Raw genomic sequence first — 14,947 nt, 5'->3', positions numbered from 1 at the left:
CCTGCTACATTTTTCCATTAGTAGCAAGGGATCTTTTATATGCACCATCCCACAGAGGGTAGCACATACCACAGCCTTTGATATATGCCAGTCATGGTACACTGGCTGGAACAAGAAATAGCCGAATGAGACAATCGAAGGGGATCGATCCAAGACCAACAGCGCATCAGGCGGCACCTTACCACTGGGCTACGTCCCACCCCCTATGGTTCTAAAGTGTAACAAGACTCAATTTTACAGCCTTCTGTTATCAATATTAATCACGGCCTATATTTATGCTCATGCATCACATCCCTAAATAAAACTCTCATCCTGAGACTGCATACCCTTTAATTACTTGTTTGTAGAAAAAACACTTAATAAATTTAACAAAAGACATCTTTAAAAAACTGGTTAACTCCAATATTAAAATAAATATGCAGTGTGGCCGACAGTAATTCCTTGAAGGTTTTGTCGTGACCTAAAACATCACTTGGACTTTGTCTTGCACAGTGATATAACCTTCAACACGTCATTTAATTCTATTTCATAACTGTCTGAAGAAACATCACATGGACTCTGTGTTAGGGCGACACCACACGATATGAGTGCCTCGTCCGAAAATAGCCACGGAAATATCAGACTGACAAGACAAACATTATAATTTCATCGGTATATGTAATTGGTTATTTTTGATGGTATTCTTGCACTTGGCACTTGTATTGTGTGGTGTCGCCTTTACCCAATGCTAAAATCTTCAACACCTTGTCATTTAGATTTGATTTCATACTTCTTGAAACAAGCATCCTGAGAGTACTGCTAAAGCAATACATGTCCCCTACCGGGTCCAACAAAATTTTCGTATCACCATAGCTGTGTCAAAACTGGGTAAATCATCATGACAGTCAAACTTTGATGTCAAACTGTACATGATAAAGATTTATACAAAAATTCAGCTCAGTATCTTGAGGCATTGCGGCAATAAAGTCCGGAAAACTATATGTGAGACTGGCAGACAGACAAACAGAAGGACAGGGACGAAACCTATAGACTCCTCCAGTTGGTCCGGTAGGAAACTAATAAATGTTTCTTTAAATATAGAACATTTAATTTAATAACTTTTTATATTACAGCTAAAACATATGAATGCTTTACACATCTACAAACAATGTTATTGAAACCTACCCACAACAAAAGCACACCGATACTGTACATATCCACAACGGGTGACATTCTACTTGCATCAGTAATATTTCCTATTTCTGGAGCAACAAACTGCAGGCCAGATTTTGAAATATACTTTTTCCGGCATCTATCAACCTACAATAAATAAAAAAATAAAATTTTTTTTTTTAAAAATTTACATAGTATGGCAAACACAATGGAATGATAATCTAAAAATGAGCTTCTTGGGTTTTTCTTTCTTTTATGTTTCAATATGTTTATCATATAACCATTCCCCATGGCTAATATACCATACAATTTTGGCAATTGAAAAATTCTCATTAGGGTTCCCCTACTTTGTTGGAAGAGTATATATAGTCTTAAGAGAAAAAAACTGTTACATTTTTTCCATTGGTAGCAAGGGACCTTTTATATGCACCATCCCACAGACAGGATAGCACATAGCATGGACTTTCATATATACCAGTCGTGGTGCAAGAACCAGCCCAAATGGAACCACCGATAGGAAACATTCCTAGATTGACCGCACATCAAGCGAATGTTTTACCATCGGGCTACGTCCCACCCTGTTAGTGCCTTTAAACTCTGAGAAACAGTTTTTAAAAGTTTACCGTTTTTCTGGAGAAATCTGGCATCAAGAGGCAACAGGATGCATCTTCTTTGATGACAATATTCTGAGGCGTAACCTCTCCATGGATTATGTTTTCTTCATGAAGTGCCAGCAGAGCGGAAGCCATGCTGAAGCAGATTTCCATGGTAACCTAAAATATACACACAAAACCAATTGTTGCATTGCATACTCTTGACTTTTTCAAATGAATGTTCTCAACTAAAAGCAAAATAATGAAGAAAACAAATCTTATATTTTATGTAACTGAAAACAAATAAAAAGCCACTTTTTTAATTAGCAGCAAGGGATCTTTTATGTGCATCAACCCCATGGCCTTTGCTACACAAGTTGAGCACTGGCTGGAATAAGAAATAACCCAATGGACAAGAAATCAACAGAAATCATTCATAAAGCAATCACGCATCAGGCAAATGTTTATCACTAGTTATGTATGAAAAGAAAAAAACACAATGGGTATGAGGATCAATTTGAAAAAAACTGCACTTTACTACTGAACTACAAATGGGTTTTTTCAATGTCAGAACAAACATGACCATCAAACCTTATCCGATGGCTTGTTTCCATTGTCAACCCAACCAGAAAGTAATTCCCCAGTCTTTGCAAACATCACATATGCATGTCTAGCAGTCTGAAAAAACAAAACAGAAGAAAGTTTTTAATTTAAATATAAATAAATAAATTTTTAAAACTACCGTTATTTCAACAAAACAAACACCCACCACCTAGGCTACTCCTAATGATAAAGCAACATTTGTTCTTGGTGTCTGTATAACACTAGTTCTAGATAGTGAGAACAAACCCACTGCCATCAGTGCCTTTTATCACCACAGAACAGCAGTATGTAATCTTTCATCGTCTTCCCAAAGATATGAGAGTATATACGGAAATCATTTAATATATATGAGTTGTTTGAACTGGCTGGGATCATATATCGCATTATACATCATGCATGCACTTTACCACTTAGCTACCTTCCACTCACTGCATAATAAATTTGTCTACCAGCTAAATTAAGAATTATCCATTTTAATTAAATGTTTATTTTCTTTGGCAAAAACCAAAATAAATTTGGGCATCCGATTTCAGATACAATTAGTTCTATCAATAACACGATATGTAAGAATGTATATATAAGAGGGCCTTGTAAATTGTCAAACTTGTGCCCAATTCTTTTGTTCTTTGTACAATAAAAAGGTTTTTTTAATCAACAATAATTTCATGGAATTAAATGTCTTGTTTATCATAAACAGCCTCACTCACAGCTGTATCCATTGATATTTATCTCAAAGTATTTTTTTTTTTTTTTAAAGTATATTTAATTAAATTTTAAATTAATTTAATGAAAGAAATAATTAGGGATGTAAAATTCATGATCAATATATGTCTTTTAAAAGAAACACCAAAGACCCCTTAATTTAATAAATGCTTTTTTTTTTGTTTTACAAAAAACAAAACAAAACATGCTTGTTTATTCAGCTTCAACCTTGCATAATATGTAATTACATAAATAAGTAACCTTGTCGAAGAAAATGGCTTTCACGGCTGCAAGACAGTCCTGAGCTGATGCGGCGTACTTTATCACTTGACTTAGAAACTCTGACTTGTCCAAGTGCTCCCCATCAGACAACAAATATTCCTGGGAGGAAAAAAAAATATATATATATATAATCACATTTATATTTAAAGTAGACCTTGTTGGAATGTTTATTTATTATTTATTTTATTTTATTTAACGACGCCACTACAGCACATTGATTTATTAAGCATCAGCTATTGTATGTCAAACATATGGTAATTTTGACATATTAGAGAGGAAACCCACTACATTTTCCATTAGTATCAAGGGATCTTTTATATGCACCATCCCACAGACAGGATAGCACGTACTATGGCCTTTGATATTCTAGCAGGGAATATTTTGTTCAGTATCGCATCGTGATTCGCTAAGCAAGTTTCCTAGATCGCTACACAATTTTAAAACATTAACCTGCAGTTGCTAATCAATTTTCAATTGACTAGAAATATCACAAACCACAATTTTAAAACATTAACCTGCAGTTGCTAATCAGTTTTCAATTGACTAGAAATATCACAAACCACAATTTTAAAACATTAACCTGCAGTTGCTAATCAGTTTTCAATTGACTAGAAATATCACAAACCACAATTTTAAAACATTAACCTGCAGTTGCTAATCAATTTTCAATTGACTAGAAATATCACAAACCACAATTTTGAAACATTAACCTGCAGTTGCTAATCAGTTTTCAATTGACTAGAAATATCACAAACCACAATTTTCAATTGACTAGAAATATCACAAACCACAATTTTAAAACATTAACCTGCAGTTGCTAATCAGTTTTCAATTGACTAGAAATATCACAAACCACAATTTTGAAACATTAACCTGCAGTTGCTAATCAGTTTTCAATTGACTAGAAATATCACAAAACACAATTTTGAAACATTAACCTGCAGTTGCTAATCAGTTTTCAATTGACTAGAAAATATCACAAACCACAATTTTAAAACATTAACCTGCAGTTGCTAATCAGTTTTCAATTGACTAGAAATATCACAAACCACAATTTGAAAACATTAACCTGCAGTTGCTAATCAGTTTTCAATTGACTAGAAATATCACAAACCACAATTTTGAAAACATTAACCTGCAGTTGCTAATCAGTTTTCAATTGACTAGAAATATCACAAACCACAATTTTAAAACATTAACCTGCAATTGCTAATCAGTTTTCAATTGACTAGAAATATCACAAACCACAATTTTGAAAACAAAATGTTCCCCGACTAGGCGTGGTGCACTGGCTGAAATAAAAAATGGCCAATAGGCCCATCGACAGGGATCGATCCTAAACTGACCGTGCCTCAGGCAAGAGCTTTACCAATGGGCTCCTTGTTGGAATGATACATATTATCATCCATTAAAGGCTTTCGTAGGAGATATCACTGGCACTATAATTTGCATTATCTCCTGTCATATTCTCCTAGGAGATATTGCTTATTTTTGTTACGTCACTGTGTATGTTTCCACGCTAAACCTATCATTAGTGACGTCATGCCACTGTCGTTCTGTTAATGAGTCTACCACTGCCAAATATAATGACATTCAACCCACATTACTGACATTGTTTACAATTGTCGAAAATGGAAAGAATGATAATGGATGATAAACAGAATACCCCCCTCGTGTCTTGTGATATCATAATTTACCAGCACTTGTTGATAAAAGTATAAAAATCCTTGGCAAGCCTCGGATTTCATACTTTTATCAACTCGTGCTGATAAATTATGATATCACAACACACTCAGTGAGTATCCTCTTTATGCTATTTTAACATAATAGAATTCTTTCAGATACTTACCTTTGCTTATCAGCCAATTAAATAAAACAAGTTACCAGTTATTATCAAATTTATGTCCCGAGTGAAATAATTTTCACTTGTCACAAGCTTTAGCAAATGTAAAATGAAAATTATTTCACAACTGACCTAAATTTGATAACCGGTTCAGAGTTTGTTATGCTATTTATTACTTTAGCTATTTTTCCAGCCTAAAATTATTTTGATATCCATACATGTAATGTACATTAGGTCAATACTGAAATGATGAAAATAACTTTATACACACTTCTGAATATTGCATTTAATTTAACTAAAGTTGTATTTTATTCACATTCATAGATAATTTTCAAAACCAAAAGTTCTATTTATTTTGTCCAAAAAATCTGCAATGAATTGTATTAAAATAACATGTTATTACAAATTAAAAAATAACAACACTGAAGCATAAATGCAAACTCTTTCAAATATACGACTCCACAGTGTTGTTTGCCAAATAGTGATAACATTACATTTTTCTTTACACCAATGCATTGTAATTTTTCAGTTAGGTCAGGTTAGGTCAGGTTAGGTCAGGTTATAGGGTTTTACATGCACACTCAGAGCAAGTTGTTGTAGCGATGCCTGTTATAGGTGCAGGTGCCAGCCTTGGCCGGCTCCGTCCAGGACATGTAAGGGTTGGGGTGGGTGGGAGAGGGGACCGCCTGCACTGGCAGGTGTAAGGGAACACCAGCAGCCCGACCAGGATCAGTAGCAGGCGGGGGTAGTTTTGGTGCTATGGAATTTTGAATGTCCTGTAGGATCAAGTCAAAAAGGAAAAGTTGAGCAGTTTCAATGATGGAATTTGGCGCATTTTTTAATGGTTCACCAAAATATAAAAGGGGAGCTACGTACAATTTTGAACTTAGTATACCGAGAGTATATTCTCAGTAAGAAATTATGATTTTTATTTCCCCAGTTATGAGTGCCTGCTTGGGTCATAACAATTTGTTTCATAAACTTATTATTCTTTGACAACTAATTGCTGATTTTTTTGTTTTTTAATCCTGGGGTGTCGTTAAACATTCATTTATTTATTCATTACATGCCCATAGTAATAATTCATAAAAAACCCTGAAAAATTCACGTCAATGATTTTAATAAAGCTTCAATGAAGCAGTTTAGATAAGACTATTAATAGATGGAAATCAGAAAGGTAAAAACAAACCCTAATAAAGATGGGTTCACCAGCAAACACAGATTCAAACAGATCAGACGATGCCCCTGTGACTGGAGTCATGTCGAAGTGGTCAATTTCATGGTTAGGTCTCACCAGTCCATTGTACATCTAGAATATAAATCAACAGAAAATATTACTTAATGGTTAGCACGAGTCCATTGTACATCTAGATCATAAATCAACAGAGAATATTACTTCCGGGTTAGGTGTCACCAGTGCATTGTACATCTAGAATATAAATCAACAGAGAATATTACTTTCTAGTTAGGTCTCACCAGTGCATTGTACATCTAGAATATAAATCAACAGAGAATATTACTTCCTGGTTAGGTCTCACCAGTCCATTGTACATCTAGAATATAAATCAACAGAGAATATTACTTCTGAATCATGATTAGGTTTCACCTAAGTATAAATCAACTGAAAATAAAACTTCATGATTAGATTTCAAAAGTCTATAACATAAATCAACAGGGAATATTACTTTGTGGTTAGGCTTAACCAGTCTAAAACATTCTTATTTCTGTCCTGGGTCAGATCACTGGCTATCCAGAGACCGGATCCGGGATGGACATGCCTGAAACCGTAGTGGTATAGGGGCATGTAAAAATACTCTAAGCCTAAAATATAAATCAACAGAATATTATTCTTTAGTTAGGTTTTAAAAATCCATTGTACATCTAGAATATAAATCAATGGAGAAAGTGCCTGCCTGGAAATTATTACATAACAACTAGGTTAGTGGTGCTGTATTGGTCGAGTCATTTGTCTTTACGCTGGTAGACGTTGAGTTACAATCCCAGTACCAGCTCTAACACTGAATTTATACCATCTGAACTTAACTTGGGCTGTGATACTTTTTGTATATACAGTCAAACTTCGATAACTCGATCTTGAAGGGGACGAGGAAATAGTTTGAGTTTCCGGGAGTTCGAGTTTTTAAAATCAATATTGAAACAAGAAGTAAATGATATAATGAACACTGATGTATTTTGCAGATGTCAAAGCATGGCAGAATGTAACTAACAAATAAAACACTGAACGCCGAATAACGCAATTCACAAAATTATTTTAAATATTTTAAATAAGAAAAATCATTAAAACGCACTAATGCAAATCAGGAACTAACATTTACCTGACTGACAATTCATTCGTCTGATCATTCCACACACATCAAGTTTTAGAGGTATATAATCTATTAAATCTTTTTGGTGGGACCAAATAATTAGGTCAAGAGATCAAGTTTATCGAGTGTTTAAAGTTTGAGTTTTCGAAGGCCGTTATTACTAGTTTCTATAGCAATTCAGCCAGGACAGTTACTTCAGGTCAATAGATTGAAATTTTCAAGAGATTTCGATCTTTTTTCAAACAAGGTTTTCCAATAGTAAAAAATTTGGCTTTGTAAACTCTGACTGTACAATATACAGTCAAACTTCGGTAACTCCACCTTATTTTGAGTGCGAAAAATATTCTGATAATTACAACAAAATCAATTAAAACAAACCAGATAAACATCCATTCCAAGGTCGGGATGTCTGGTCAGCAGTTCTGGGAAGTGTTCATCAGCTAAACTTGACAAACTGTGCTGCAAAAATATCAAGAAAAAAACAGATACTAGTATAATGAAATCTAAAGATTGGTGACTATGGAATTCATTTACTATTAATTGTGATCCTAATACTGAGTACAGGCACTAAAAAAAAACCCCACAAAACAACAACCAAAAAACCCCCCTCCCCCCAAAACCCCCACCTGTAAATATAAAAATTCATTAACTTTTGTTTTAAACATGCCTTGTAATGAATATATCAGATACAGAATTATAATAAAAATTTCAAGACTTATATTTTGCAAGATTTAACAGCTAAACACAAAATGAGACATGAAGTTAAAGACAAAAAGTAGATGTTGACTCCAAAGTTTTTCACTTCGAGACTGTCATGGTGAGATAAAATTTCAATAACAAAATCGGGTTTTTAAAAAAATTACTTTGTGATATCATGAATCTGTTAAAATTGCTTTTGGACTTGGTCTTCTAGAATTTCACATCCAATTGCAGACGATTAATTAATCAATGTGCTGCAGTGGTGTCGTTAAACAAAACAAATTTTGGTCTTCTAGAAGTACAATTTTGAATGCAAGATTAATTTTATTGTAACTGCTAAAAACATATTTTCACCAATTAAAATAACTTACTAGAAGTTTATCCTCCTTGGTTAATGCTTGATGAATTTCATCCCGGATTTTTGCAATGTCTTTTGTAATTTCTGTCATAGCAGATGGATCGGATTCATTCTGAAAGATAGCGAAACATGTTAAATAACCAGTTTGGAAAACAATATGTCCAGGGATAGCTCTGGGCGGGGAGAAATATTTTTCAAATTATCTACTAAATTTCAAAAACTGAAAACAAACAACCCAGTTTAAAAAAAAAAAAAAAAAAAAATTATTTTGCCAAATTAAAATATAATTCGCCAATTGGTTCTACAATTTGTAACTGGTGAACTTGGCGAGTGCCAGACCTACCCCTGATTTCTTACAGGCTGCACCCTAGAAATTAGATATTGATCATGAAACTCGGTACCTAATGCTATCTGCAATCAAATATTCTTAGCTATGTTCTCTCTAAAAACTTATTTGCCAAGAAGTGATCATGTGACCAGAAACCCAGAACACAACAGAAAATTTAGCCAATGATTGGCTGTTGCGATGTTCCAATTAGTCCATTGAATGTGGTGTTGAGGTACATGTAGGTGAGGGGAGGATGCAATAAGGTTATGACATATACAGGTTTGTATGCTTGATTTCCTGGGCTGGTATACAAGGTCAATTCTTTAAATGGACCAAACATGCTGAGGATGGGTTTTTTGATTGTTTGTTTTATTACCATTATTTTTATTGTTTTATTAAAAAACAAATTGGGTGGATGGGGGGTGGGGTGGAAATCTCCTCTACTGAGAAAATGTCTGCATAATGTAAGCCTTCATTAAATTCTATGGAGTCCAATTATTTAACATGTATATCAGAGACAAAAGAACCCTTTCTTTTATCACATATAAGTTCATTAAGAATACAGTTAATTTTTCATTTGAATTAATAACATATGCTAAATTTTGAAAAAGCAAAACAAAAAAAAACCAACAAAAAAAATCTCTTCATCATGAATAAAATAATTAATTATCCCACACCTCTTCAACATCCTCTTTATCTGCCAGGCGATGGCGTAACTTTGAGCGCAATGCTCGCAAAGACTTGCGCACGTCTTGCAGTTCATCTACATTTGGCCGGGTCTCGAGCCATGGTTCAATTTCCTTTCTCAGTTGAGAGAAGTCCGTTGCTAGCTTTTGCACATTTTCTATACTTGATATTTCTGACTGTAAGTCCTTTTCTAAAGCTTGAAGCATGGAGGCAAAGAATCCTGAATCGGTACCACGTTCCTAGTTGCACAAAAGAAAATAAATTAATATTTCTCTAACGACACCTCAGCACATTTTAAAACAATGACTATTTGAAAGAAAGAAAGAAATGTTTTATTTAAAGATGCACTCAACACATTTTACGGCCTTTGATATACAAGACATGATGCACTGGTTGGAATGAGAAATAACCCAATGGGCTGTGGTCAAGCTGAATAGGGCTGGGATCTAGCTCAGTTGGTAGAGCATTTGCTAGAAATGTTTCAGTCAATATATCAAACACCGTTGTTAGATCCATTAGGTTTTCCCTCGTCAAACCAGTACCTCTTAACTGGTCAAAAGCTGTGGTATGTGCTGTCATGTCTGTGGGACAGTGCACCTACAAGATACCATGCTACGAATAATAAAAAAAAATGTAGCAGCTTTTTACTGATGATTATTGTGAGAATTATCAAAAGTTTGACATCCAACAGCCCATTGGGTTATTTCTCATTCCAACCAGTGCATCATGACTTGTATATCAAAGGCCGTGAAATGTGCTATCCTGTCTGTGGGATGGTTGATATAAAAGATCCTTTGCTATTAATGGAAAAATGTAGGAGGTTTCCTCTCTACGACTATATGTCAAAAATTACCAAATGTTTGACATCCAATGGTCGATGATTAATAAATCAATGTGCTCCAGTGGTGTCATTAAACAAAACAAACATATTTAGTTTGACCACAATAACCAAAGTGTTTGGGTGTACCATGCCTTGCCTAACTTCCAGGGAAACCACTCAATGTTGCTATCAGAATTTTGAATACAGCAAGTATATACCTGGAAAATAATGATGTATAGTTTACTTCTTCAAGACTACTTACCACGTTTGTGACAGTTAGCTCATTCTGTAGGGTCTGTATGTACGTCTTCAGTAAAGCTTCCAGATCAAATTTCCCATGGCCATCACCGTCTGTTAGAGAGAGTTGCTGCAATGAAAATAAATAAATCCTCTCTTTACAGGTATCCAAAACAATTACCTAAAACATATTTTGCCGACTTGTTTAACAAGAATTCAATGGAATTAAATGTGTCGCCTTCCATAATTGTTTTCAGTGCACTGTGATGAATATCCATAGGTGCAACTATATGAAACAAATTTTCACTGACCTAAATGAATGACCTAAATGAATGAATGAATGAATGTTTAATAACGAAAAATACATCGGATATTGGGTAACAAACTGTGGTAAATGCAAAAACTAAGTGATGAAAAACATCAATATACAAATTCAAGAGGTAAATAAAACACAGTGTAAAGGACTGTACAAAAAATACAAATGTCACAGATAGATAAAATTAAAATTTAGAATAAAATTCACTGACCTAAGACTTATAGTTTGTGAGAAACTGACCTAAACTTTAAATTTTAATGCAAAAGTTGATCCCATTGCTGTCGGTAAAGCAGGGCTCGAAATTAAGAATTTGTGTCCAAACAGCAATTACGGCCCAGAAACGACAATTTTGAGCCTGCATATGACAATTGTTTTTAAAAGTTACTTTTACAGCAAATAAACATGACTGAAAGGTTAGTTTGCTGTGTGTAGACAAATTTAAAATGTACAAATGTTATATATTGACAGATAATGTACACCAGGTGTATACATTTTGCAATTGCCATTGGTGCCATTGTTAAGTGTGAGCCCTGGAAAAGTATAGCCATATCCTGCATTTTTACTTCGTAAAAGTGAGACAAAAATGGCACAACCAACCTAATACATATATTTCAGTTGGGAAAGCCAACCACCAGTGTTCGAAATAAACACTTGTCCGTTTGTCCTGATAAGTGATAATTTAATAGGTAACCAAAATGTACCTCAGTGTAATCGACAGATACAAATTTATAATACTGTTTCATTCTGAGCAACCAAAAACATTATCCTTGCACTTGAATATAACTAACAACTTATTAAGACAAATAATTGGTGGACAAGCAGATTTTAAGATGTATTTGCTCAGTGGACTAGTGAAAAATGCTGCTTATTTCTATCACTGCTGGGGGACTTAAACAAAAGAAGTCTAACCCCAAAAACAAAGCTTAGGTTGTTCAGTCCTGTGAACCTCCTCATATCAGTCAATTTGTGAAAAAAGTAAAGAAGGAAATGTTTTATTTAACGATGCACTCAACACATTTTAATAACGGTTATATGGAGTCAGACATATGTTTAATTGAGGGATATTGAGGGAGGAAACTGGCTACCGCCACTTCATGGGCTACTCTTTTCGATTAGCAGCAAGGGATCTTTTATATGCACCATCCCATAGACAGGACAGCACATACTACGGCCTTTGATGTACCAGTCGCGGTGCACTGGCTGGAGCGAGAAATAGCCCCACCAACGGGGCTACATCTCAACCCTTGTGAAAAAAGGGACCCAATAAAATGCGATGTAACTATATAGTGAATAATGTTAAAATTTATATAAAAACACATTACTATGTTTTAAACTCGTACTAACTTGCACATGATTAAAAATATAAAAGTTTCAATAGCAAATTAAATAAAGTTTCTTAACAAATAGCATAGGCTAAAGCTCCATTCTAATATAGGGAAGAAAGGCAACTGTTGGAACAGCCACAATAAACAACATGCAGTTTTGCCGTTATGTACTACATATCAAGTACTAATAACAGTTTAGATGCTATAGCCAACCTTGATTGTTCACTTATATTCATTCACTCCTTTATTAAATTTTTTAAAATTAATTTGTAAAATTTTATGGTAATTTGTTCTAATTGTTAATTCTACTGTAACAATAATAATAAAAAAAGAAGCAAGTCTGTACATGTCTCAAACTTAATATTTTTATATGAGTTTTTATATTATTTATTAAAGAGCCAATTCATCGGTTCTCTTTTGATGCAAATAGACTATCCATCGTGAACAAAATACACATAACACTTACACTCTGTATACTGCCAAACGCAGAGACAACTTCATCCCTGCATTCATTAGTGTAATTTTTAGCCGTGGCAAATTCGACAAGCTTCGTTTCCTAAAGAAAAAACAGATATAGAAGTTTGTTTTGTTTAACCACACCACTGGAGCACATTTATTTATGAATCAATGGAATTTTTTTACCTGAAGACTTAAAGGAAACCTGCTGTATTTTTCCATTAGCATCTAGAGATGTTTTATCCTGCAACCACTGTTTCTATTGACAGATTATGTCATGATGACCGATAAAAGCAAAGAAATGTTTTATTTAACGACGCACTCAACACATTTTATTTACGGTTATATTGTGTCAGACATATGGCTAAGGACCACACAGATTTTGAGAGGAAACCCGCTGTCGCCACTACATGAGCTACTCTTTCTGATTAGCAGCAAGGAATCTTTTATTTGCGCTTCCCACAGGCAGGATAGCACAAACCATGGCCTTCGTTGAACCAGTTATGGATCACTGGTCAGTGCAAGTGGTTTACACCTACCCATTGAGCCTTGCGTAGCACTCACTCAGGGTTTGGAGTAGGTATCTGGATTAAAAATCCCATGCCTCGACTGGGATCTGAACCCAGTACCTACCAGCCTGTAGACTGATGGCCTAACCATGACGCCACCGAGGCTGGTCATAAACAGAAACGTATACTAGCAGATTATGACTTTTGACATCACTCAGATGACGTCACAAGCATAGCTACATTAGAAAATTGCTCATTTGACCTCTAGGTCATCGTACAATGTGGCAGAAATAACAGAAATAATAGCTTTTCCCCTTAATTTGTATGGTCTGCAGGTTAAAAATAATAACTAGTTACTGACGTTGAATATCTGCTTTATCCTGTGAAGGTAAGAATGGGAAATTCTGCGAGGCTCTGTTATTCTCTATTTATATGCACTTCCCAAAGACAGGACAGCACATACTATGACCTTTGATATATCAGGTGGGACGAGGAAAAACCCAATCGGAGAATGGGTCCACTGAGGTGGTTTGATCCTGTGATGCAAGCACCTCAGGCGAGCACTCTACCGACAGAGCTAGATCCCGTACCTCGAACAGAAAGAACAAAATGAAAGTAATGTTCATTTAACAATGCCTGGAACAGGTGTCTGAAGTTTGGTACTTGTGACAACTGGCAATAATAAGAGAAGAAACCTGCTGAAAGTCCATGGGTAACTATCCTTACTAATTAGCACCATCCCAAAGACAGTATAGCACATACCACAGGCTTTGATATGCCATTTATGGAGAAATGGTTGGCTTGGGAATAACCCAAATGGGTTCTATCCATAAAGGGGGTACTGATCTTACGATCAATTACAAGATGACAAAGATATAGAGAATAATACATAAGTGGCCATCCATTTATCTCACGAGTTGTTTTGAAATGTATCCCAACGAGCAAAAGCGAGTTTGATACGTTTTTAAACAATGATTTGTGAGATAAATGGTATCTAATGGACACGAACGTATTATTCTCTTTCTTACATATCCTCAATAACCATGTTTTAAGCAATTTTAACATCTTTTTTAACTCAAAGTTATTTACAGCTGTTACACTTGTAGCTAACGTACGTGTGTTAACAACCCATGTGTTATCAAAAATAACGCATGATGTTCTAACCAACGGATGTGTAAGAAATATCATTAACAAACTCATAAAAAAGAAAAAAAGGCGATTAACAGCGAAGGATAAAGAAAGCAGCTGCAGTCATGTGCCCTAACAGAAAGCAGAGGACTCTTTGGAAGATTTTAGCCATCCCATTGGTTGTTGGGATGTTCGGACCAGTCTACTACCAAATGGGGGGAAATGTCATTAGTTTGAGGTCATATTAAGTTAAAAAGAAAAGATACAACATTAACCAAATCATAACAAGAATACCGTACATGATACGCCCGTCAGGAGTTTGATGAAACACCATAGATATTAATGAATATGTTATGGGTATGATTCAATTCTAATTATGGGAAATTTTTGTAATGATAAACAGTCCTGACTTCTTCAAAGGCTAAACAAGATCTTCCTATGATGTTCAGAATATAGACAAATTATTATTTTATTTGTATCACAGTGACATAGTAGTCGTATTGACACACCGCCATCCCAAGTTGTTCCTACATGTGAGGCTAGATGGTCCTGTATGCATCTGTATGCAAGATATGATCGGAC

The 14,947-nt window shown here is 34.8% G+C and overlaps 1 protein-coding gene across 1 annotated transcript in view; it reads right to left on the bottom strand.

Annotated features, from left to right (window-relative positions):
- The window catches only part of LOC121380041 (serine/threonine-protein kinase 31-like), a 41,691-nt gene that overhangs the window by 5,052 nt on the left and 21,692 nt on the right, over positions 1–14,947 (bottom strand). The window contains exons 12-21 of the mRNA XM_041508769.1: positions 12,739–12,828; positions 10,657–10,761; positions 9,565–9,813; positions 8,573–8,671; positions 7,881–7,961; positions 6,365–6,484; positions 3,312–3,431; positions 2,337–2,423; positions 1,776–1,925; positions 1,165–1,299 (exon numbers count right to left, since the gene is read on the bottom strand). Of these exons, the coding sequence (XP_041364703.1) occupies positions 1,165–1,299; positions 1,776–1,925; positions 2,337–2,423; positions 3,312–3,431; positions 6,365–6,484; positions 7,881–7,961; positions 8,573–8,671; positions 9,565–9,813; positions 10,657–10,761; positions 12,739–12,828 (1,236 nt within the window). The remainder of the gene's footprint in view (positions 1–1,164; positions 1,300–1,775; positions 1,926–2,336; positions 2,424–3,311; positions 3,432–6,364; positions 6,485–7,880; positions 7,962–8,572; positions 8,672–9,564; positions 9,814–10,656; positions 10,762–12,738; positions 12,829–14,947) is intronic.

Source organism: Gigantopelta aegis, chromosome 8, assembly GCF_016097555.1.
Source record: "Gigantopelta aegis isolate Gae_Host chromosome 8, Gae_host_genome, whole genome shotgun sequence".
Classification (NCBI taxonomy): domain Eukaryota; kingdom Metazoa; phylum Mollusca; class Gastropoda; order Neomphalida; family Peltospiridae; genus Gigantopelta; species Gigantopelta aegis.
The sequence above is the reverse complement of the archived record's forward strand: the minus strand, read 5'-3'. Positions and strand labels throughout refer to the sequence as shown.